The 25,722-nt window shown below is 44.3% G+C and overlaps 2 protein-coding genes across 5 annotated transcripts in view; both read right to left on the bottom strand.

The window, feature by feature from the left end:
• The window catches only part of EPB41L4B (erythrocyte membrane protein band 4.1 like 4B), a 145,999-nt gene that overhangs the window by 18,795 nt on the left and 101,482 nt on the right, over positions 1-25,722 (bottom strand). For 2 of the 4 annotated variants that reach the window (XM_067040993.1, XM_067040991.1), the window contains exons 16-21: positions 22,185-22,399; positions 19,980-20,098; positions 15,173-15,286; positions 14,268-14,335; positions 11,670-11,768; positions 1,491-1,671 (exon numbers count right to left, since the gene is read on the bottom strand). In XM_067040993.1, coding sequence (XP_066897094.1) covers positions 1,491-1,671; positions 11,670-11,768; positions 14,268-14,335; positions 15,173-15,286; positions 19,980-20,098; positions 22,185-22,399 — 796 coding nt within the window. Of the gene's footprint in view, positions 1-1,490; positions 1,681-11,669; positions 11,769-14,267; positions 14,336-15,172; positions 15,287-19,979; positions 20,099-22,184; positions 22,400-25,722 lie in introns of all 4 variants that reach the window. The other 2 variants (XM_067040990.1, XM_067040992.1) reach the window with 1 other exon arrangement.
• Positions 2,823-7,962, bottom strand: LOC136794650 (DNA endonuclease RBBP8-like). The gene is given in 6 exon segments (XM_067040119.1): positions 2,823-3,069; positions 3,167-4,305; positions 4,307-4,444; positions 4,446-5,121; positions 5,123-5,545; positions 7,847-7,962. Coding segments are annotated over 6 exon segments (2,739 nt in total).

Below are 25,722 nucleotides of genomic sequence, written 5' to 3'. Positions count from 1 at the left end.
GCTAAACTCATCTGGCACAATAATGAGGAAGAGTTTTATGGTAGGAGAGTGATTTTCAGATGGTACCTCTGAAAATCACGTTCATTTGGGGGGAAAAATTTGTTTTCGCCTTGCCTTGGGGGTATCTCAGCAGCATGGGGGGCCTTGAAAACCTTTGTGGAAAAAAATAAGTCACATTTACTTGGTGCAAGCAGGGCCCTAAGGAGAGAGATGGTGGGAAAGAGGGAGCCTTGTGGCCTCTGGTACGATGCTGCCTGCGTCTCCACTGAATTCCCTTCTGTTTTGTAAATGTTTTTGCGTGGTTTTAACCATGGCCTGGGATATACAGAGGAGCCTGCGTCCACCCTTGGGACCAAGCAGTGCTAGGGACTCAACACAGTGGAGGGGAACCCAACTCCAGTTCCCAGGGGGTGATCTACAGAAAAGCGGGGAGCCTCAGTCTGGGCCAGTCACTGGCTGAAGGATCCAGCGGAGTCTGTTGAACACGGAGGTATTCCCAGAAACCCCGGGAAGGGACCCCGTGAAAGACTGGCCTCCATCATACACGATGCGGCCTGGACTATTGTTACTTAGATGTTACCAGGAATCATGATTCTTGGAGCTACAGAAGCCTTGGGCATCCTGTTTGCACAAGCACTTTAATCTCTGCTGGACCCATGAGCTGGGGCATCGTAGCAGATCTTATTCTCTTTTTTGGGAAGAGGAAACTGAGGCTCGGAGAAACAAGGGCTGCGGAGTGACTACTTGTTTCAAGCAGCCATTAGGTGTTTGAAAGGAGAAATTGGGCTCCAAGTCTTGGCCCCCGAGACTCTAAGGTTCCAATCTTGCATTAGGGGCCCCACCTCATGCACACAGTGTTCGTCAGCGGGGTCCACAGACCAAGCAACCTTTGACTAAAGCAACTGCTTGGAGAGCAAGACATGAGACTGCCTTTGGACCAATTGCTGATGAGTGACCACAGCTAAGCGTCACTCAGAGGAAACCAAGAGAAATGTCTTGTGCCTTAGTCGCAGCCCATTCACATCATTGGCAATTTCCTGAAATTTCCAAGTGACAAATAGAATAATATTTCCCACTTTCAAACTATTAACACGGGCTACCCCATATAAGGAATGGGATAGGGATACCTCTGTTTTTACTCCTCCAAATTTTCCATTAGGGGGGATAAAAACCCATTTCCTGCTTTCTGTCTTCACAGTAGAGTAACAGCTTTTGCAGGGATGATATTCTAAAACTAAAACTGCCCTCAAAAATCTCTTAAATTTCCCTTCAAGTACAAAGTACATGCTTTTATATTATACCATTTGTCTCTCATACGTGGTTATCTATCAGGGACAGGTTATAGAAAACACATGCTTTGGTGGTTATTACTGTTGTTTTACAAGTGCACAGACTTGATGATGCAAAGTTTAAATGCATACAGATGCCACACACAATTTATGCAGAGTTCTCGGCAAGTATAGCTACTCCTCAGGGCTTGTCCGCCATACCTTGGCCCCTGGGGACAGCTGGCCCTTGCCTTCCGAATTCTGAGGCGAGCTGACTTTGTGGACCTTGGGGGATGCCAGCGGCACTGAGACTTGTGTGGCGGTGGCCAGGGTGGTGGCCATGGCTGGAGCTGTGGTCGTTCCCGCTGCCTCGGCCAGGTCTGGAGGGAGGTCATCTTCATCACTGCGGTTACTAGAAGCACATGAAGCTCTGCTCATTACAATAATAAACAGGCTGTGGGGAGTGGAGGGAGGTGAGGAGGGCTGGGACGGCTGGTGGGGGGGACTGGGGGCTCCCCCAAACAGATGTCTACCAGATATCCAGCTTACAGGGGCCAATATATTGACCTTCAGCCAAAGCAAGTCTGGGCTGGATTTTCTGTCACTTGCCCGGGGATTACAAAAATGTTTTATTATGAGAAAATATGTATAACATAATATTTATCATTTTATCCATTTGTCAGTTTGCAATCCAAGGGCTCAAACACATTCACAATGTTGTATAACAAGAACTTTATCTATACGCCAAACTTTTTTATCATCCTAACAGCAACTCTGTACTCATTGAACAACAGCTCCCCGTGGCCCCCTCTCCGCAGACCCTGGTAACATTTGCTCTGCTGTTGAGGCTCAGGGTGGGCCATCCCCAAATATGCCACAAGGCATACTGATTCTTTTTTATTAGGATAGAGTTGTTTGTATTTTAATAAAATTACATGGAGGGGCTTCCCTGGTGGCACAGTGGTTGAGAGTCCGCCTGCCGATGCAGGGGACACGGGTTCGTGCCCCGGTCCGGGAAGATCCCACATGCCGCGGAGCGGCTGGGCCCGTGAGCCGTGGCCGCTGAGCCTGCACGTCCGGAGCCTGTGCTCCGCAACAGGAGAGGCCGCGGCAGTGAGAGGCCCGCGTACCGCAAAAAAAAAAAAAAAACATGGAGAAAAAGCTTAATATGTTTTTTATATAGCATTTTTTTGAAGACCCTGAAGGAAAGATTGAATTACCATCATCATCGATATTCCTGGAAACATCTGCAGGATTTTTTTTCATATTTTCAAAATTGTAATTAGGTATTACCAAATAAAGTAATAAACAACTTTTACTTCGAGTGCAAAATGAAAGCACTTCATTATTTTAAAGGTGCAAAAGCAAGAAAATACGACATAAACGTATCCATTTTTAAATAGTCATGTGTGTGATGGGTAAATGCCATTTAAAAACATTTTCAATAGAAAAATGATTTATAAATCAGTTTTCAGAAAATCAAAAAAAAATCAATGTTTAATACCAACTTTAACTATAAATAAAAAGAATATTGTCATCTCTCCTGTTTTTGCTTCAACATTTATGTCTTCTGCTCTTTGCCTTTCGGAGAAAATATTGCATTGTAAGGCTGCAGTCTTTTTGGACGAGGACAAGGGTCAAGATCTTCTTTAACGTAACCTCTTTCCATACAAGTCTGAGTGGAAGGAAAACCAACTTCCCAGAAATTCTCTGGTGTGGTGGGTGGAATGTAGCAAAATCGGTGTCTTGAGCAGGAAGCCAACTTCTTTTCTCTTTCTTCTGCTGGAAAATCTGCATAACAAATTTCACATTACTTACATGTGTGTCCAAGCAATTTTCTTCTTTCTTCTTTTTTCCGGACCACCTGAATATGAGGAAAATTTTGTAAGCTAGTCTCTCTTTCATCATTTTTAAAATATGGCTCCACAAATGCTTTCTGTTTGACTTTATCTTGCTTATCACCAGGATAGTTTGGGTTTTTGGTAGCAGTTGACAACTCCTCTTCATCTGCTATTTGGGGGAAGCTATCCACCAAACAGGATTCATATTCTTCATGTGTAGTCCAATTAAACATATCTTCCAAGCTATCATTCATTTTTCTTTCTCCATTTGGACTTTTTTCTCCCTTCTGCTCTTGAGTCTTCATTTTTAAAAGCACAGTTTCACTAACCAATGTACAGTCCATGTCCACCGTCTCTCCTCCTGCTAATCTTGACTGACTGCCATCCTTTGTGTCTACTACAGTAATATCCATTTTATACTGAGAAAGGTCTGCTCCTGGATCTATACTCCACTGGATGTTTTCAAAGGATACATCTTGGTTGTTTTGTAGAGACTTTATTTTAGCAATTCTACACGGATTTAACTGAAGAACTGAGGCAAGTTCACATGCTCCATGGACTGACCTGGTTTTTATTTTTAGAGGCTCACGAGAACCAGAATCCTTCACGTCATCAAAAAGATTCTCTGTCTCCAAACTTTCACGCGGACGTAGAGGGATTTTAAAGATAGAATTTTCTTCCTTTATTTGTAACAGTGTTTTATTATCCGGAGATTTACTCAAGGACTGGAGGAGGGACTCCTGTAAACTGCTGGGCTCTTCTGGGGAATCTCTGGTTAACCCACAGCTCCCGCTCAAGGCTTTACGGCTTGAGGAAGAGCCCTTTGGAACAGGCTTCAAAACCTCATAGAGAGTCACTCGCCCAAATCCGACTTTAGAGTTCTCACTTCCTTGGCTTTTCTCTTGACGCTGAATAGCTGAAAATGGATCAGACAGATCCAGAGGTTTATCCATCACATAGTCTCCATTCATGTAAGAATGACTATCTGGTGGGAAAGGAAAAGCATTCTCTTTGTCAAAGGAGGCTTGGGGGCAGCTTACTGCATCTCCACTTTCTTCCTCGATTTTCTGCCTTTTGGTTCAGCCTCCCAGTGATTTCAGGGGTACCACATGTTTATCTTTATCAGTAACAGTATCTTTAATGTGATCAATACTATCCTGTTCACTTGTATTTTTATTTATAAGCACCTGCTTTACTAGAAGATGACTGCTTAGTGATCTTCTTCACTTCAGCCCCAATATTATGATGTGTGAAAAGGGCACCATCTTCAGATTTTGATCTAGGTTTCTCTGATCTAGAATCAGAAGTGTTGCTGAAAGGCGTTGTTTACAGATGGGTTTTTTTTCCCAGTCTCTAAAAGAGAAGGGGATAAACTTGTATTCAAACCTAAACTACTTTTCCCATTAGAGGTAGGTCCAAATACAGGAGATGATACCCGAGTAGTCAATTCTTCTTGAGGAGGAGTCTTTGAATTAGAATCTGAAAATCTTAAACTATCTTCACTATTTCTTCTAGATTCCTCAAAAGGATTTTTGTGATCTCCTTCCAGACCGTGGTAGAGCTCATCACCAAGAGGGCTCATAGGACCTCGAGATTCAGACTCATATTGAACACTAAGTCCAAGTGTTTCAGCAACAACTGTAGCTAAATTATCAGGAGGATAACTGCTTTTTCCATGTGTATTAGCCACTGGAGCTTGACTCTGATCACAAGTGTCAGCCAGTAGAATTTCACGTTCGTTATGTTCATGTTGTGGATGAGTTGAAGACTTGGGTAATTTTCTCAATTCATGTGCACACCCAGAGTGCTGCAGTTTAGCATGTGTTTGTTCTACGTATCGGACGTGGAGGCTCTCCTTCCTTCGTAGTCGGTTAGTGCCAGAAAATGAAAAGGTGGTTATTGGTGAATCTGGAATAACACCTTCCTCAGATTCAAGATCGGTTGCTTGATGTGGTTGATCATTCTCAATTTGCTGCTGCAGCTGTTCAGAAAGCTTTTGATTTTCTTCCTGTATTCTTTTCATTCATAAGCTCTGTGATAAGCTTAAGATTCGGCTGTTGAATACTTTCAAACTCTTGTTGTTTCGTCCGCACGTGTTCTTCAGTTACTGCACAGTGATCACATAATCTTGCTCTTAATCGATCTTCTAAAACTTTAATGGTTTCATGAAGGACTTTCTGTCGCTCTCTCAGCTGTTGATTTTTGGTGAAGAATTCTTCTAGTCTCTGTGCATCTAAACGTCGTTCCTTTTTCAGTTTGGTTACTTCTGCTTGTAGACCTTGTACTTCTTTATCATGATACTCCTTTAGTTTTGTCCAAATATCCTTAAAGTCATTAGATACATCTGCAGAACTGGGGCCTCCACAACTGCTTCCCGAGACGTTCGTCTTACTGAATATGCTCACACTTGTACCGCCTAATGTTTTCTGACCTTTTCTGTTACATTATACAGGTCTGAAGTTGTCTTTGGCCAGTTCAAATACGGCTTGCAAGATTGCCTCGAGATTCTCGAAAGCCCCAGCAGGAACGCGCGCACGCTCTGGAGCGGGGAAGAGATGGCTGTCTGCTTTTCTCCTCGTTCCCTCACTAATCTGCCAAGCTGCCCCCTTGGGGCAGCCCGCGCTTTCCAGGTTTGGGGGAGGGCCCGAGGGCCCAGGATTTTTAAATTAATCCAGTAAGAGATAGTTTTACTATTAAGCAAAATATGTATTAACTATGAGATGTAATATCCTAGTTTTGAAAATTTGCATTTTAAAAACAACTTAGGGGTAATTTTTTCCTGTGGTATTTAGTAAGAAAAAGTAATTACTTTGGGCATTTAAATTAGAAATAAATATTTATCAATATAGTTTGTACTGGTTTCCAAGAGGATACTGAAATTTTGTTTAGGGCCTCAAGTTTTCTTCTCCTCTTCATGATGGTAAATTATAACCTAAAATGTTGTAAAAAGTTATTCCTTAATTTCTTTTTTTATTAATAAATTTATTTATTTTTGGCTGCGTTGGGTCTTCATTGCTGCGCGCAGGCTTTCTCTAGTTGCGGTGAGCGGGGGCTACTCTTTCTGGCGGCGCGTGGGCTTCTCATTGCAGTGGCTACTCTTGTTGCGGAGCACGGGCTCTAGGCGCATGGGCTTCAGGAGTTGTGGCACGCGGGCTCAGTAGTTGTGGCTCACAGGCTCTAGAGCGCAGGCTCAGTAGTCGTGGCGCACGGGCTTAGCTGCTCTGCGGCATGTGGGATCTTCCCAGCCCAGGGCTCGAACCCGTGTCCCCTGAACTGGCAGGCAGATTCTTAACCGCTGTGCCACCAGGGAAGCCCCAGTTATTCCTTAATTTCTGACAGACTTTCTCCTTTCTGCTTGTTACATGGTGTAAAGGTCTGTCATATTGATTATTTTGAATTAAAGTTACTTAAGAAATGGCCAACACTCTGACCCTCCTTTCTGTCTCCCTGAAAGCGGGAAATAAATCTCTCGTGTGAAAGGTATACTCCCTACATCTGAAGATAGAAGGACCCCTTTATCATCAGAGACAGGGGATTCGGGCCTAGAGGCCTGTATAAACAAACGCTGTTACTTCTTTAAGTTACTACCCCAAGCCCAAACTCTGTTTAGATTCTTCACTAAATGAGCACCCAAAACCAAAGTTTCTTTGTCCTGTCAATTCCTCACAACTTTCTTTGTCTGAAAAGTAGAAAAGCTGCCTGCTTTGGGCACTTCTTAAGTTCCATGTCTATGAGACCTCCATGTGCATGAATTAAAATTTCTTTCTTTTTAACCTTTTTAGTTTATTATTAGTCCAGCCACAAGAACTCAAAAAGGGTAAAGGGGAAATTCCACACCCCTCCCCCACGATGCTTTCTGTCTGGATGAATTTGACGACTCTAGGTACCTCATATAAGTGGAATCATACAGTAAATGTTCTTCTGTATCTGGCTTGTTTGAACATAATGTTTTCAAGGTCCATCCATGTCATCGCATAAGTCGAAATGTCATTCCTTTTGATGGCTGAGTAACATTCCATTGTACGGACAGACTGTATTTTGTTTATCCCTTCATCTGTTGATGGACAATTCGGTTGTTTCCACCTCTTAGCTATTGTGAATAGTGCTGTTATGAACACTGGTGTACAAACATTTGTATGAGTCTCTGCTTTCAACTCTTTTGAACTGGAATTCCACCTAGGAGTGGAATTGCTGAGTTGTATGGTAGTTCTATGTTTAACTTTTTTTTTTTTTTTTTTTTTTTGTGGTACGCGGGCCTCTCACTGCTGTAGCCCCTCCCATTGCGGAGCACAGGCCCCGGACGCACAGGCTCAGCGGCCATGGCTCACGGGCCCAGCTGCTCCGCGGCACGTGGGATCTTCCCGGACCGGGGCACGAACCCATATCCCCTGCACCGGCAGGCGGACTCCCAACCACTGCGCCACCAGGGAAGCCCCTATGTTTAACTTTTTGAGGAACCACCAAACCAAGGGATGTTATTCTGAGGAGCCTCCCTTAGGAGGGTAAGCATAAGACTTGTAGGAACCTACTGTTCTGAGCGAAGGGTGTGATGACTCCTTTAGTGGCCTAACAGCAACTGTCTCTTTGGTGTGATAAACTGATTATAGAGGAGGAGTTGCACACAATTGTTTTGGGGCCAAGTAGCTCTGGTCTTCGACCCTCTCTGATCGAGTGGGATGACCCAGGATGGAAAGGCCACTAGACAGGAAGTCACCATGTGGGAGAAGTCTCCCTCACGGCAGCTGGGGCTTATCTCCAGGGCTTGACTTTGTGGGGAAGGCTTGACTTCCCACAAGGTACGTCAAGGCTGGAAACTCTTCTGATCTGATCATCCCAGCACAGAGCAGCACCATCAATCCCCCACTCTTAGCATGGACAGTATTTTCTCAAATTTATAGAAATTAAGACAAGTTCCCTCTCCCCTGCTGCCAGCCAGATTGCTGCCTGCACAGGAAAGGGCTAACTCAGCAGGCCCCAGATGCTGAAACCCTGTACGTTCCAAAGGAACCATTGGCCACTGACAAGCTCCTGAGAGAACCCCTGGACCCTTGGAATATCCTGCTGGATAAGTGTGTCTTTGCACACCTAAGACCTTGAGCTATGCCAGACAGCTTATGCTATCAATGTGATTTCTGATGAACACCTGGTGTCTAAGGTAAATTCATGAAGCATTTTAATAAGTAAAATTTTATGTAGTAGTATGAGTCTTTTCTTTGAAATGATTTCTATTTTAACAATATATACGCATAGAAAAATGTCTAGAGTAATAGTCATAAATGTGAACATTGGTTATTTGTTTTGTTTTGTTTTGTTTTTCGTTTTTTGTTTTTTGTTTGCAGTACGCGGGCCTCTCACTGTTCTGGCCTCTCCCATTGCCGAGCACAGGCTCCGGACGCGCAGGCCCAGCGGCCATGGCTCACGGGCCCAGCCGCTCCGCGGCATGTGGGATCTTCCCGGACCGGGGCACGAGCCCTCGTCCCCTGCATCGGCAGGCGGACTCTCAACCACTGCGCCACCAGGGAAGCCCCACTGGTTATTTTTGATGGTGTGATTCTAGGGAATTAGTTACTTTTCTCTTTGGACTTTTCTGTCTTGCCTGAACGCCTTTAGATTTTTACACTATGTTGAAATACATAGGAAAGTTATATATCTGGGTAAAAGTTAAGCAGCTCATCATTTTCTAAACATACCAGCTGACATCAATATAAAGATGATGCTTTTACCTGCCTTCAACTCTTTGCAGAGCTTGCTTCTCCCTTCACTCTGCACACAGCAGCCACACCTTTCCTCCCTATGCCGTACTTCGAGAAAAGAACACAGCTGAGATTTTTGTTTATATCCTAAAAAGCAGCAGTTTGATAACTTTTTCAGAGCACCTGAATATCATGACGCTTTGATGGAGTACCCTAAAACCCAAACAAGCACACGTAATTCTGGCCTAGGAACTAGGAATACTGCAACTGCTAAAAAGGGCACACATATCCTTGCATCTCAAAACTAATGATGCGGAACTATTTATTAGGAAATGGGAAATCTGAGGTTTTCCAATCTGTATCCCCAACCAAGTGTTTATTAACTTTATCAATATCTATGAGTGGAAGAGGTGAGTAAAGAAGTGGTAACTAGTGTCAACAATACCATTATTATTTATGGGATGAAAACTTAAAACTGGGAAAATCTCATCCATCAATTTTGCTATTTATTACTAATGGGAAAAATGCTGCCATTCTTTGATTTTCAAAGCAGAATACTTTGGGGTATCTTAAGAAATACACATGAAGTTAGAGGTTCAAAAATGTTTTCCTTAAAAGAGGCAATTTGGTGAGTTAGCTAAATTTTCTTTCCTTCCAGGTCATGTATTAGTCATTGTTTCCAAAGTGATTACATATCGCGAATGGGTGATAATAACATTCTGAGTTCTGAAATGTGAAAGGTTAATCCTGCCAGCTTTATCCTCAGGGGAGCAGATTTTTCATGGTTTAATCTGTCCCCCAGAGATCATTAGGACTGTTAATTATTTGACTCTTACACGTTTTGGCTTCCCTAGGTAATACAGCTGCTATACCGTCCAGAAACTTCTATTAAGGCTAGTGAAGTGGGATGTGTCTGCCCTGAAACTGCACTCCCCTTTCTTCTTTTCACAAGGTGCAAGTGGCAGGCCTGAGCTGGCTGTTTGAGAACTGCATCTGGAGTTACACTCCTTGTCCTATACTCTGTACTCTCAGTACCTCCTAAACTTGACCTCTTCAGAGGCTTCAGGTCCATAAGAAGAAAGGAAGGGGAACTAACTCATCTTTCAGCCAGGGCTAGGCTGAAAGCTAGGGCTTTACCCACATTATCTCATGTTTACCCTCACAAAATCCTTACCCATTTTACAGACGAAGGAGAGGTTCAAAGAGTAATTTTCCCAAGAGCTTGTAACAGTAAACTAGAGGCCTTTCTAACTCCAGAGCCCCACGCTTTCCACTGTGCCCAAAGATCTCCCTGCAGCTCTCTGACCAATTATACATCCAGGCACTATACCTGAGCCATAGCCAAGGTCAAGAAATTCTAACTACCATTGTGATTATGTTAATATACCACCACCCTTACTGTAGCATTTGCCTGTCTTCTTTGGATTATAATTATAATTTATTAGAGGGAATCTGTCTTTCCCTCTAATAAATTGTGAGCCCTTGCATGGGAATTGTCAAAGTCACTTTGTTCTTCCCCCACAGTGCCTAGAATATCCCTGTGCACATGGTAGCCAAAAAAACTTTTGTTAAGCTGAATAGAACTGGACAGGTCCTGGCGGTTCTGGGACATTTTGGAATATGGCTCCTCCTACAGGAATATGGCTCCTCCTACAGGAATATGGCTCTTCCTACAGGAATATGGCTCCTCCTACAGGAATATGGCTCCTCCTACAGGAATATGGCTCTTCCTACAGGAATATGGCTCCTCCTACAGGAATATGGCTCTTCCTACAGGAATACGGCTCTTCCTACAGGAATATGGCTCCTCCTACAGGAATATGGCTCCTCCTACAGGAATATGGCTTTTCCTACAGGAATATGGCTCCTCCTATAGCTCAGGGATTAGCTTTGGCTCTGTTGACAGAAAATGCTACCATTTCACCACGGCACCATGGAGGCAGTATCCGATATGGCTCCCCCTGATCCCCTTCTGCTACTTGTGTCCCTGAAGAAGCCTGTCTCCTTGAGTGTGCACTGGATCTAGGGACTTGCTTCAAATGAACAGAATAGGGCAAAAGTGATGGGATGTCATTTCTGAGATTAGGTTATAAAAGACTGTGATGTCACCTTCTTAGTGCTCTCTCTGGCTCTTCTTGTGTGTTTTCTCCTATGGAGAAAGGGGCAGAGGTCCACATGACCAGGAACTAAGGGCAACCTCCAGCCAATAGTCAGCAAAGAATGATGACCTCAGTCCAGCAGCCCTCAAGGAACTGAATCCTGTCCCACACGGCATGAATGAGACTTCAGATGAGACTGCAGCCCTTGCCAACACCTTGAAGGCAGCCTTAAGAGACACTCTAACCCAGAAGACCCAGCTAAGCCATGCCTGGATTCCCAACCCAAAGAAACTGTGAGGTAATAAGTCTGGATTGTTTTACGCCACTGAATCTTGGAGTAATTTGTTACACAGCAATCGATAATGAATACCGGGGCTTCCCTGGTGGCACAGTGGTTGAGAGTCCGTCTGCCAATGCATGGGACGCGGGTTTGTGCCCTGGACCGGGAGGATCCCACATGCCGCAGAGCGGCTAGGCCCGTGAGCCATGACCGCTGAGCCTGTGCGTCTGGAGCCTGTGCTCCGCAACGGGAGAGGCCACAACAGTGAGAGGCCCACGTACCCAAAAAAAAAAAAAAACAATACATATGCCAATCATGTCATGTTTTCAGGGAGAAAGATCCAGTCCCACTATGACTTAAGTTGGAAACAGACTGTATTTTTGGGATAGCTCTTTGGGAATGGTGTGAAGGGCTAAGAAGCATTTACAACTGGACATTTAGCATCACCTTTGTTGTTATAATTGAAAAACCTGCAGCATAGAACTCACAAGCTGTATTGTCTCGTTAACTTCCGCACTCGGGGAGGCTTGATTTCTGACTTTTCCACAGCTGGTTGGGTAGTTTCCACACGTATAGGAATAGGACTTCTAGAGACACACCAGAAAAGCAGAACACCACCAATAAAAAGGTTTATGGTCTGATTTTGACTGTAGGGACTGCTTTCTCAGTTAATTTATACCTTAATAACGTTGATAGTCAAGATATCCTTTTTTTTCTCCTCTTTACTTATTACATCTAATTATTTTAAAATACCACAGAAAAGCCCAAACCAAAAAAATCATAGGGAAGAAAATACAGCAAGCAGGAAGTGAACATAACTGGGGTACCACATAACATTTCCCTGCCAAAAACACCCACTCCCAACTTTAGGTTTTGGTTCATAACCAGGTTTTGACAGTAAAATGAGTAAAGAGAAACCTGTGTATAACCAGTTTTTACTTCCAAGGAATCTGGTAGCTATGTTATTTTAAACATAGCACAGAATATATTTTTTTAAAAAGAGAGATAAATAATGATTAGAGTATTTCATGTGAAAATGCATAATCAGAAGACCTTTAAGAGTTACTCTGAAATTTTAATTCTATGTCTAGGTGAAAATGTTAAAAATTAAGTTTCATTTTTATATTTCCTGAAGAAAATATGCCAGATAACCTATGGGCTTACTCAAAACCAGTGATTTTAAGGTAAAGCTTTTACACATTTTTGTATGTGACTGATTTCACTTAAAACACCAGAAATTACCTTCTGGGACCAACAGCCATCAAAACAAATTGAGGTTCTCAGCAAGGGACCTCTAGCAAGTCAGTTAACACTTCTGGACCTCCATCTTCCCTTCTGCTCAATGTCTAATATGGTGATAGGTAGGTGGCCAGTGCCCAGGAAATGTTTGTTAAAGAAACATGTGAATAAGCAAATACGAAACTGGAGTCAACATACTTTAGGTTCATGATTTCCTCAAGTTGGGACCCCAGAGTCAACGGAACGTGGTCCCCGAAAGAACACCTAGGGGAGCACATAACTTTGCTTGGGTGAAACGGTTGGTGTCTGGAAAGCTTCAAGGAGGGATTTACACTTAACCAGATGGAGGTAAGACTTCCAAGGTGGGAGACAGAGTGGAGACCTGGAACTGCTGATGGGTAAGGTCCCAGAGGAAGAGCAGGGGATTGTGACCAGAGGGGAAAGCAGGGGCCAGGGCTTGAGGCACCTGAGGATGAGCTGTTTACCCTGAAGGCAAAGGCGGTCACTGAAGGTTTTAGGCAAGGGAGTGGCGAGGTCAGACTTGAATTTTAGAAAGGCCCTTAGAGCAACAAAGGATGCTGGTGAGAGCAGGCCAGCTGGGAGCATCTTAGAAGACTGTAGTAGTGGTTATCCAGGATGAGGCCCGGGGATAGGCCGGGAGGAGGGTCATGAAGAGGAGCGGATGGATGTGGGTGATAATATGAAAGTCAAATTGGCAGGACTTGGTGACCAATTAGATGAGGGCATGAGGTAGGTAAAGGTCAAGGACTCCCAGGCCTCAGGTCTGGATCACAGGTAGGTAACAATGCCACTAACCAAGATAGGAAAACTGGCGAAGGGACAGTAGGGTAGGGTGGGAAGAGATGAATTAAGGTTTTGAAAAGTCCAAGAGGCAGCTGGGTATGGGTCTCGGGAGGAAGACGAATTTATACCAAGAACATGGGCCAGGCATCATGAGATGACATAGAGAAATACTAGTCTTTATTTTAGTATCAACTGTTCCCAAGGGTAGAGGTTTCTAGGTCACCTTGGGTGTTTTTGAAATTCTCATTCCTGGCCTCCCCTACCACAACCACGCACCCCCCCCATCCCATCCCCCTCCCTCCCCTCCCCTGCCAACAACACCCACCCCGCCTTCCACCAAAGGATCTGAAGGGTCTGGAGTAGGACCTGAGTCTTTGGTTTTAGCAAGATACGGTTGCAGTGCTCCTTGGACCCATTTTGGAAGACTCTATCCTAGGGAGACCGCCACCAATGTTAGCAGGCTGCCAAGGTGTCAGTGGGGCTGCCATGATCTACAGGCTGTTACTCACTTGGGCTGGGAGGGGAAGAGTGTCTGCTTTCTGTGAGATCAGGAAAGGAAGGTTTCCCTCTGGGTTTGGGTTGGTGGTAGCCTGGAGGCTTTAAAGAACAATTTGTGGTTCTAGTACTTCAAGGAGCTCAGATGAGGAGCGTGTGAATGGACCACGGGAAGACTGATGAACTGAGCTGGGACAGGGAGAAGAAGGCAGCTCATAAAGGTCTCCCTATGCTCTGTGAAGGAGTCCGGACTCCACCGTGACTTTAAGCAGGGGAATGAATGACAAGGTCAGGTCTACATGCCTGAGAAGCATCTCAAAAGTGATTTCTTTTTTGGTACATCAGGTAGAAATATTAAAACAGAATAAGTGGCATTTTTGAGGCATAAAGGAAGTTGTTTATGACAGTCCTTTTCTCTTGCTTCAGGCTCATATTCTCTCGGTTTTCTTTTTCCTCTTTATTTTATTAGCAAATGCCCTCATGAGTAATGTTTTGAGGATAATGCTGAAGGTATTATTGTTTCCCCATTCAAACAAGAAGCAACAGACCTTACGTTAGCGTCCTGAAGACTGGATTTCTTATTGATATTTACAAACGTTGATTCCTCTTTTCCAACCTGTTAAAGAAAACAGGCAGGTCTGTCAAAACCGGACATCCTGGCATGCAAAAATGCTTCCAAGTCTCCTACATTCAAAGGATTACCGAAATGTGAAGGTGTATCAAAGAGGTAGATCATCAAGTACTCAGTCAATAACAAAATTTTCCAGTGTTTAACAAAAAGTGTTTTCTTGAGTCACTCCCCATCGCAGGGATTAACACGTAATCATTCAAATAAAATCAGTGCTCGCATTCGCGCTCTTATTGAGCACCTGCTATGTGCCAGCTCATGTTGGAATGAGAAAAGGATGGTGTGAGAAAAGCCACACCCACAGTCTAAAGCCACACCCACTTCACATTTTAGACCAGGAATAATAAGCAGCTCTATGCTCACGTAGCACTTACAGCTTACAAAAGAGTTTAGAAGCTGTCCTTTCACATCAGTGTACCGAGCCTGGGAGGAATTATGTCATAGGATTTTGATAGAAGCCTTGTCCTCTTCCCTCTGGCGAGTCCCATAAAGAATGATAGGGAAGGAAAGGACACCCACTCAGCCTGGCCAGGCCAGCTGAACACACACTGGAGGTCAACAGGAGATGCAGCAGCCTGTGGTCCTCAGACCCACCACGGCGTACAGGGCTGGCCCTTTCACTTACCCAGTTATAGCTATACCAGTTAATAACTCTTTATATTAAAAGCTCTGTGCACATAACAGGTGTGGCTCCTGTCTCCTGGCTGCACCCTGACTGACACAGCATCTCAGTGCTAGAATGCCTCTTTCTTCTACGTGGCACAGAGGAAATCCCGCAACATGAAATCAAAGGCTTGCATGCATGGCATGCACCTGGGTACTCACCCGGGAAGCATTCTCCAGCTGGGCTTTTAAAATGTTACACTTCACGTGATCAGCCACGGGGGAAGGCAAAAGTGGGGTCTGAAGAGTCTTCTCAGAAACCTTTTTTTCTTCAGCCTGAGATGAACCAAAATACACACAACAGAGTGTAAACAAAGAACGAGGAATACACATACATTAATCTTTCCCATCAATCATCACTGCAAATAACCCAAAGACATAAACATATAGACAAGTGTGTCACTAACTTCTTATGTTTGTACCAGTGCTTTTTCTCTTTGCAAAGGATTCACAAGCACATCCTCTCATTCTCAGGTGAAGCAGGGAGAGGTTGTATTAGGAAGCCCATGAGTCAGAAGACGGGGAAGGTCCAAAGAGAAGAGACTCCTCCAATATTCATGCAGGTAAAGCCAGGACTCAAGCTCCGAGTTTCCTACACCCAGCTGCAGTGCTATTTCCCCCATAACTGCTACTTCTTACATGTAGAGACCCAGTTCTGTGACTTGCTGGGTTAACGGAAAGAGTACAAAATAGTAATTGGTATTTTTACAATAATCTTGCTGAAAACTGTGATTCTCAATGAGAAATTTGTATCTATGTGGCCTCATTTTAGAGTGTCTCAGACTTCAATAATCTGGTACCATCTTTGCTATTTTTGCCATTTCTCATGTATTAACTAAACATGTACCTATAATTCATACAATCCAGTTAAGGTGGATTTCCCTGGGGCTACCTATTTTAAGTGTGTCCTAAGCAACAGTATCTTTGAAATCATAGACTTGGTGGCTATTATATTTATTATGACATAAATTATGATAATTATGTAACTATTAAAAAATACTCATCCATGTATATAACTTGAAATCATCTTTGAGGGTACACACATCACACTCTGGGAAATAATGTCGTATTGTTAAGCATGCCTATTGTGGCCATTGTATATCCCAGTGCTAATATGGTGCTCAGCACATAGCAGGTGCTTAATAAATGTCTACTGAGGAAGATTATAATAATATATAGTTATTATCGGAAGATATGTGTTTAATAAGAAAGATACAAGACCATATGATTTCTAAAGGTCAGTTTAGTGACATCAGGACTTAATATGGCACATTAGCCACAAGGTACCAGGGCAAGAATAAAATGTTCTAAAGGCCTCCAATTCTGCAAGTTCCAAAATTAATCTAATTCACAAGTCTTATTGAGCACCTTGATACACATAGTAGGGGTTTTATGAAAGCTCCAGAGGAAGCACAGGGCAATTGGCTGGTTGACATCATTGAATAAAGAAAAGAGGGCAGAGAATGCAGTTTCCCAGCAGGACCTCCAAACATATGGAGGGAATTTGGTAGAACAAGCTGAACCCAGCAATTTCACAAAACAGTAAAATAAGCAGAGACAGAAGACCTGGATTTGAATCTCAGCTCTTTCCCTTACTAGCACCATAAAGAAGATGATGATGATGGTGGTGGTGATGGCGATGGAGGAGAAGGAGGGTAAGGGGCGGTGGGGGCGGGGGGGAAGGAGGATTTCATATGCACATCTCATTGAATCCTCTCATTTAACCATTCCATTTGAAGGTAGATACTATCACCATCCCGATTTTATAGATGAGAAAAACAAAGCAGAGAGATGGCAAGTCACTTGCCCAAGGTCACACAGGAAGTACACAGAAGAGCCACGATTCACACCCAGGACTGGGTGACTCCAAAGCTAGAGCCCCTGACCACCAGCCACACTGGCTCCCCTTAACCTCTCTGAGGCTGTTTCTTTCTTCACAAGGTTATCATGACAATCACATGGGAAAAAAGGATATGAATGGCACTTTCACGTTAGATTCTTTGGTTAGAAAAAAATATATAACTACAAAGAGAGCATCGGATATGAGGACACTAATGATCTTAAGCCATCAAGCTGAGTATAAAGACAATAGACTGTTTTGAACGGAGTCAGGATCCTAAGAGACTTAGCATTCTCTAAAACAAAACAAAACAAGTAACTTATTTATTATTTACAGTATAGTTTTAGTATAATTTATCTTGTATATGTAAATCCTGTTACATTAAGATAATTGTTGAAAAGATATATACTAGCATGGGTGTTTTCACTGGTGTATGATGAGTTAATTTTTTAATTAGATCTAATTTTTTGGAATGATATGCCGGAATACAAGAACTGAACTGGTTCTAAAGACCATTTGAGATTTTTGACAATTGCTTAAGGGGATATAGTTATACCGACAGTAATGACTGAAGACCTACTTTAAAAAAAAAATTGAATGCTGCTAAAATAAGAGAATTTAGCATTGATTTTCCCCTTGAATTTATTAATTCTAAAATGCTTTTTGGATATAAAATTCAAGCTGGCTTGTTCTGAAAAGAAGGAGCTACCTTTCAACTCTATGACTTGACTCAGGTGAAGACCAATATAAATTTTGGAAAATTTGAGTGTTATTACATGAATATGTTTGCATAAAAGGTATCTCTATGAGGGATACGCTTTTGGAATTGGGCAACCAAGTGTCTTCTCACCATTAACATATCGAAACCTTAGAAGAATCAGTGGATTCTTCAGACTGCAAAAAACCTTAAAAGCCATCAAAACCATTAGTCCCCAACTGTGGTATCATGATAAGTTGTGAGGATTGTTTTATTAATGATAAAGAATCATAATATGAAGTAATATACTTTGCTTATGCATTAGGACAAAGTCAAGGTTATCTGACACCACTTTAGCCTACCTGCTCACTGATGCATTTCAAGTGGAGGAGAAAAGAGGGGTATTGTTGCTTGAGAGCCAGGGAAATGCACAATAACTCACAGCTGTCTCAGCTACATCTTAACTCAGAGCAAGCCATTACTGTTGATGTCCCACCAATATTCATGCAACTACAAATTACCTAGAGCTTGTGAGTTCTCTGCTACCATATGCTATACTTCCCTGCAAAATAGTTTTGGATTTTGCCTAACTCCAGGTAAGTCCCTGTTAAAACAATGTATTGTGTGGACTGCAGAAGAAAAGTTGACAATCAAGAGACTAAGAGAGAGAAGACAAATCCAGGGGCACACAATCCATCAGGCTGACTCCCAACACCTAGCAAAGGCCTGCTCAATAAAGATTTGTTGACTGAAAGAATATAAGTGCCATCCCGCAGGAGGAATTTTTTTCCAGCTGGCTATCAGGGAGGGTAGTATCAAAGAAAAAGTGGGTGAACAGGGTCTTGAGGTTGGGGCCCTTTAGTGATCAGAGGGACTTCAGGCTGCCCTGCTGGGGTGTGGGATTGCAAGGGAGTGGAGGGTCTTCTGAGAAATGCTGGAAGTGTAGTGCAGGCTAGAGGGATGTCTGGGGTGGAGGAAGAGCCCCGATAGGAGGTATAACCTTCCCACGTTCACCAGTGCAGGTAAGGAGGGGGAGCTTTCCAGGCCAGATCTTCCAAATTCCTCCTATTCCCTCTTATAAAGGGGCAAAGCTAAGCATTAGAGTGGAAAAAAATGACCCATGAGTAAAGAATACTATTTCTATGGGGATTTTCAAAATTTAAATATGTGTGCAACAGTGGATCTCGACCAGGGGCAATTTTGCCCTTCGGGGGACATTTGGCAATGTCTGGAGACAATTTTAGTTGTCACACCTGGATGGGGTTCTACTAGCATCGAGTGGGGAGAGGCCAGGGGTGCTGTAAAACATCCTACAATGCACAGGTAAGCCCCCCACACAACATTATCAGGCCAATATGCCACTAGAGCCTATGCTGAGAAATCCTGGTGTAGAAAATGAAGAAGCATGTTGGAGTGCAAAAGGCACTGGGCCAGGAGTCGGGAGCCCAAGGCTTCACCACTGCTCTGTGACCTTGGGAAAGCCATTGCCTTTTCTCTGGTCTCAGATGTTGAAAAGGCTGAACTAAATGACAGATTGAATTCAGCACCAGCTTTCTACAGTTCTAAGATAAAACCTGGCTTTTATAAGGCTACCCATTTGGATGTAAGAACAGGTCTAGCCAAAAGAGGGCTTGGCTTCTGCCCTGTCCCCTCCTCCGCCCGCCCTCCCTACTTTCATCCCTCCCTTCCTTCCATTAGCAAACAGTTACTGAACATCTACGATGTGCCAGGTACTGTCTGAGTGACATAGAGGGTGCTATGGACTGAACTGTGTTCTCTCCAAATTTATATGTTGAAACCCTAACCACCATTGTGATGGTATTTGGCATGGGGCCTTTGAGAAGTAATTAGATTTAGATGAAGTCATGAGGGTGGGGCCCTCATGATGGGATTAGTGGCTTTCTACAAAGAGGAAGGAAGAAAGATCCCTCTCTTCTGGCAAGTGAAAACACAGTGAGAAGGCGACCAGCTCCAAGACAGGAGGAGAGCTCTCACCAGGGAACCAAGACATCTGGCACCTTTATCTTGGACTTCCCAGCCTCCAGATCAGTGAGAAATAAATATCTGTTGTTTCAGCCACCTGGTCTATGGTAATTTGCTATAGTAGCCAATGCAGACTAATACAGAGGCTAAAAATGGAAAGAGGTAAATGTGGATGCTTCCCTCATGGAACTTTCAGTCAGAAGGATGGAGAGACCACTAACAGATCCAGCTTGTTGGGCCTCAGCACTGGGGGCAGCCCCTAGTGCTGTAATCCACCCAAAAAGAATGTAAGTGAATTTCTGCTCCTAAGAGACATGCTGAGCAGAAAAAGATTGAGTAGAAATCCCTCCAAGACAAAGGCACATAGTTTAGGAGGCAGGCAGGGTAATAATGAGAGGTCTGAGTGAACCCCAGGTCCATGCTCATTGCCCAGCTCCAGTCCTTGGCACCTTATTTATGTTGATGTGCAGAGCAGGCCAGGGTCCAGCAGCCTTCACAGTTTCCAGTTCCAGCTTCTTTAGATGGGCAGCGGCTTCGCTGAACAGGGCAGGTGCTCCTGGACTCAGTTCTGCAAGTGAATAAGGAAAGGTTGAAAGGGCAGAGAGATATAGGTGATAAAAGATGCTTGCCAGAGCCCGACTCCCAGGGCCTTTCTGCCTGGCTTCTCCTCTGGCAGCTTGAATCTCTCAGGAATGCACTAGCAGATGGGATGTGAGAAGATTTAAGGTCGAGGTGTCAAGGCCTAACTCTCCCAAATATGAGCAGTGGCCCTGGGCAGGTTACTTTACTTCTCTGAGCCTCTCAGCCATTTTCAAATGAAAATAAAATTACTTACCTTGCAGGGTTGCTGTGAATATTAAGTGAGGTAATTCATGTGCCAATGCTTTATTAATGGAAAAGCACTATGCAAATGGGAAAGATTAGTGTTCAGGCTAACAGACAGATGAATGTGCCCTTAAAAACCATGTTATGCTTCTAAAATCAAATTCACTGATTTTCATTTCTGAAAGTTGGATTAGTTCACCACCACTCCTCCCACTAGCTTGTTTTTATCCATTAATACATTAAATATTCAATATTCATTACATATTAAAGTTTGTGCCAAGTACTGATAGCAATTGAGACCTGGGAAGCTAGAATAAAGAGATGAACGAGATACAATTCTAGTCCAGTGGGGGAGACAGATGCCTGTGCAGATACCCCCAATAAGAGCGACCAAAGATTTATTTAATTATATAGAGTAAGAGGGAGGGCACTCCAAAGCCAGGAATTGGGGAGGGGTGTAAGAGAAAGTTTCACCGACAACCTTTGAGCTGGTTCCTGAAGGATGTATAGGAGTTCATTAGGGTAGAGAAAAGCATTCCAGGCAGAGGGAACAGCAGGTGCAAATGACAGAGCTGGGACGTGGCACAGTGTTTAATGAGAGGAGAGGAGTTCCACGCAGCTAGAGTGTAGTGAGGAGTGTTGGGGGAGGCTGGAGACCTTGGCAGGGGCCAGGCTGTGAAGGTCTGTGTGTGGCCATGCTCAGAAGTGTTGGCTTTATCCCAGGACAGTGAAGTACCATGGAAAGGGCTTAAGGCATTTGGTCAGAGCTATTTGGTGAGTGCTCTCGCTTTAGCAGCTACAATTTGGAGACTCCACTGGAGGAGGTGCCCGTAGAGGCCCGTTATAGTTGTCCAGATACAAAAGGATGAGGCCTGGCCCAGGGCCAGGGCAGTGAGGATAGTGATGAGGGACTGATTTTTCAACACCAAGTGGATGACGAGGTCCCATTTCTAGCTCCGCCAACCCAGAATTGCTACCTGTGACCTGCAGGTAAAGGCTCAATGGCTCATCCTTTTCACCAGCCCACAGACTCATGAAATATCAGACCCAGAAGACTCCTTGGCCATCTTCTCAATACCCTCCACCACATTCCATAGACAAGAAAACCAAGGATCCAAGTGGGGACTTGGCTCAACAGTGAGAACTAGAATCGAAGCCTCTTGACTCTTGCCTCTACCTTGGCACTTTTTCAAACCATGTGGGATAAAGAACAAGTTCTTCCCCCACCTCCTAACACAGACCAATTCTTTGGTAAAACATAATAAAAATGATTTTCTAGAAAAAGAAAACAGTCATACAAAATCCAAGCCCACATTTTTAATTAGTTTTAACACATATAAAATCACTCTGGCAAGTTGCTAGAAACGTTTCTAATTTGCTTACTCTGCATTTCCGTAATTTCTCTCGCTGGGAACTTGAACAGTGTGCACTAGATCCACTTGACACCTTGCTCTCAGAAAAGTGGGATGTCCGAAATGGGACAGAATGGGCTTTCTTGTGGTTGGGGATGAGAGATTCCAGCCACCTCACTCCCGTGTGCCTCTGTTCCATTGCTTGAGCCAGTGCTGGGTATGGCAGAAGCAGAGAACCGGCACAGAATGAGGTGGAGAGACATTTGCTCTCTTGTAACGAAATCACAGTTTGCTGGTAAACCATAATTTCTAAGTGGCCCCTGCCTAATGCACAAGGCTCTTGTCAGCTCTTGCCCAGACCTGGTAACCCAGCACAGGCATTACCATTGTTCCGAGCTGCACTGCAAGGGGGCTGTCTTGAGCATCTAGGAAAGCATCACTCCCCCACCCCACCCTGCCCCCTCCACCCCTACTCACTTGTAAGCGATTTACTGCTGGAGTTTGGGGACCTCAAAGGCCCCTCCTTGCTCTCCAGGGTCAGTGAGAGGCCATAGTTAGTGTGGTGCTGGTGCTGGTGGTGGTGATGGTGGTGCCTTCCCGAAGCTTTGGTGGCAAACGGTGTGCCCCCATTCTCCTCGAGGCCAAAAGGCAGCCGGTCCGAGCTGCTGCGCCCTGGGGAAGGGAGCGGGTAGCTGCAGAGGGTGTAAAAGTCAGGATTTAGAAAAGCAGAGAGTCTTGATATTCCTGTCCGTACTTTAAAAGATGTTCTCCAAGCATGGAAAACCAGGAGAAATAGGTTCAACAAACAGATCCACAGGGCTATTGTAGAACAGGACACAAAGGCAACACTGCACTCAAAGGAAAAGCAGAAAGTGGAAATCTGTATATATCAGGGATGTTAACCCTTAAAAAAATTCTTAAGTTTCAAATGAAATAAATAATTTCTATTCTTAAAAAGACATCATGGGACTTCCCTGGTGGCGCAGTGGTGGAGAATCCGCCTGCCAATGCAGGGGACACGGGTTCAAGCCCTGGTCAAGGAAGATCTCACATGCCGCGGAGCACCTAAGTCCGTGCGCCACAACAACTGAGCCTGCACTATAGAGCCTGCGAGCCACAACTACTGAGCCCACGTGCCACAACTGCGCGCCTAGAGCCCATGCTCCGCAACAAGAAAAGCCACCACAATGAGAAGCTGGCGCACCGCAACGAAGAGTAGCCCCTGCTCGCCGCAACTAGAGAAAGCTCGTGTGCAGCAATGAAGACCCAACACAGCCAAAAAAAAAAAAAAAAAAAAAAAGACATCATCTAAATGGGAGGAGGAAGTCAAAGGCAATCATCCAATTAAAAAATAATTTGTTAAACATCCTACGACAAGATCATGCTAGAAACTCGAAGTCTTGGAGTCACTTTCTCCTCCTCTCCATCACCCCCACCAGGCAGAAAGCACCTACTAGTGGTACTGCTAGGACATCTTCTAATTCCAACTGCTCCTCCTGTTATTATTGCCCTAAGGCTCTTGAAACAGATTCCCAAAGCTCTCCCAGCCTCTACTCCTCCTTCAGCCCATTCTCCACAGAGCACTAGCCAGAGAGCTGTTGTGATTACGTTCTAGAGTGTGGCACTCCTCCCTCACTCCAGGAGCAGGAATACCTCTCTGTTACTAGTGATTACTAACCATTTTAAGATAGAGAACCCTTTGGAAATCTAGAAAACTACAGAACTTCTCTGCAGAAAAAGGCACCAAGATGCACCGTTTCACACTCAATTTCGGCCCTCTGTAGACCCTCTGTGGAAAAATCCACATTCCTTTACTCACGGCCCCTCTGTGATCTTGTCCCATTCTCTTTTCAGCTCATCTCCTGCTATATTCTTCCCTATACCCTAGTCCTTCCCACCCTTGTGCCTTTCACCTCTTTCTGTCCCCTGGAGTCCTTCTTCAGCCCTAAACCCAGTTAAAACACCCCTTCCTCCAGGAAGACTTCCGGACTTTAAGACCCAGATCAAAGGTCTCCTCCTCACACCGCTAGGCAGAGCTAACACCTCTTTCTGCTCATTCCTGTAGACCAGATTTCTACTGCCCACTCCTTCACTCTGTCTTCAAGGAGCTCACACCTCAGGGTAGGAAATTCTGTCATTCAATTAGTTACAATCACCCTAGAACAAGCCGCTAAGTGAGCATAGAGGTAATGGCAACTAGTTTTTCTGGGGCTGGTGAAGGTGTTGGGCAAGGAATCATAAGGGGGGGATCAATTGGGAGAGAGAGTCAAATTTTGGTGGACATTCTTGAAACAGAATCCTTGTTCTTACAGGAAACCACATTTCTTGTGTTTGTATGAGGTTGATATTTCCCCTCAGGGCGGGCCAATCAGACTTTTCCCTCCCTCCAGGTAGAGTGACTTATTCTGGGATATGATCCAATCAGGGACAGAGTTTCCTATAGGTTTAACATATGGAAACAGAGAGAAAGTGTCTCTCTTCCTTCTTAAGAGTCAAACAGGGCCTTATTGTGACTTTTGTGGGTCCTAAGCACTTTGACCTTCACCTCTTCTCCATAAAAAATTTAAAATTATATTCTATGACTGCATTTGTATAAAAATGAATATATTATCGGATACATTTTCCTCAACTGAAAGTTCATTTTTTTTCTTCTGACTTAAAAGAGATGAAACCATTTTTGTGGGCCCCTAAAACTATTGTGAGCCCAAGGCACTGTATCTACTGTGACACACGAATAAGTCAGATCTGGCTATGAGGATGATATAAGTTGAGGCTACTTTATAACCATATTCCCTGGACACAAAGGAGCATCTGTGGGAAGTGGTCAATGCACAAACGGAGACGAGACGAGCAGAGGGTAAAGCTAGATGCAAAGAAAGAAAAAACCCCAGTGGTATCATCTGAACCCCTGGTTCCAGCCCTGCCTGAGGCTGGTTCTACCACTGACCTTTTAATTACAAGGCCCAATAAATTCTATTTATTTTTGTTTGATGTGGTTGAGTTTCTCTCATTTATAACTCACATGCTCTAAAGCAGTGAAGGTGTGTTACCTTGTTACTGCTTTTTGTTTATTTGTTCTGTGAAATGTCTTTCAAGTAAAAGGGTAGAAATGGCTATTACAGGCCTAAGGAATAGTCTGAGCAAAGGAATGACGCTTGAAAGAACAGGATGGCTGGAGCAGAAGTGAGGGGTGGAAAGGGTTTAAGCAAAGGCGAGACATGATTGGAGTTCCGTTTTAGAAGGTTCGTGTTGAGGGCTGCACGGAGGACAGACACCCCAGTCTCTTCACTAGGAGACTGTGACGGGGTGGCGTCAGACAAACTCAGTGGATGGAAGAGGAGCCCTCTGAGCTGCTTCTGAAGTAGGGCTGGCAGGGCTTGCAGGCCTGGCATGTGGGCGCTGGGGGAAGGAGGTACAGAGGAGGCCTCTGCTGCAGATGCAGGATGCTTTCCGGAAGAAACAGCACCATTGTCCCTCACGTTGTCCTGTGAGCTGGGTCTTTGGTCCACCCTGGCTGCCTTCTGGAGACTTGGCTCAGGACAGTCTCACATTGTGTGTGTGTGTGTGTGTGTGTGTGTGTGTGTGTGTGTGTGTGTGTGCGCGCGTGTAAGAATGTGGAAGAAGGTGTGACTCTGGCTTCTGGGTTCAGAGTCCAGCTTCACCTCTCCAACCTGAAACATAACCAAGGGTAGCCACACCCCTCGTGGAGGCAGCAAAACGTGCACCAAGCTGTCATCGAGACGCCTGGCTTCTTGTCTTAGTTCTGCCCAACTTTGTGCAGGAACCTCGGACAGCTGCTCTGGGCCTCAGTTTCCTCCTCTGTGACGTGACAGGGTCAGGTGATTTCTGGTGCATTTTCAGGTCTGAGAATCAGCCTTTCCCCCACCTACTTATCCAGTACTTGCTCTATCCCAGGCACTGGGCTACCTATTTTACATTAAATATCCCATTGTATACATGTAGAGACTTTGATGAGCACATAATTGGTGCTCCATAAATATATGGTGAAAGGAAG

The sequence above is a fragment of the Kogia breviceps genome, chromosome 8, assembly GCF_026419965.1.
Source record: "Kogia breviceps isolate mKogBre1 chromosome 8, mKogBre1 haplotype 1, whole genome shotgun sequence".
Classification (NCBI taxonomy): domain Eukaryota; kingdom Metazoa; phylum Chordata; class Mammalia; order Artiodactyla; family Physeteridae; genus Kogia; species Kogia breviceps.
This window is presented reverse-complemented; position numbering and strand designations above follow the sequence as displayed.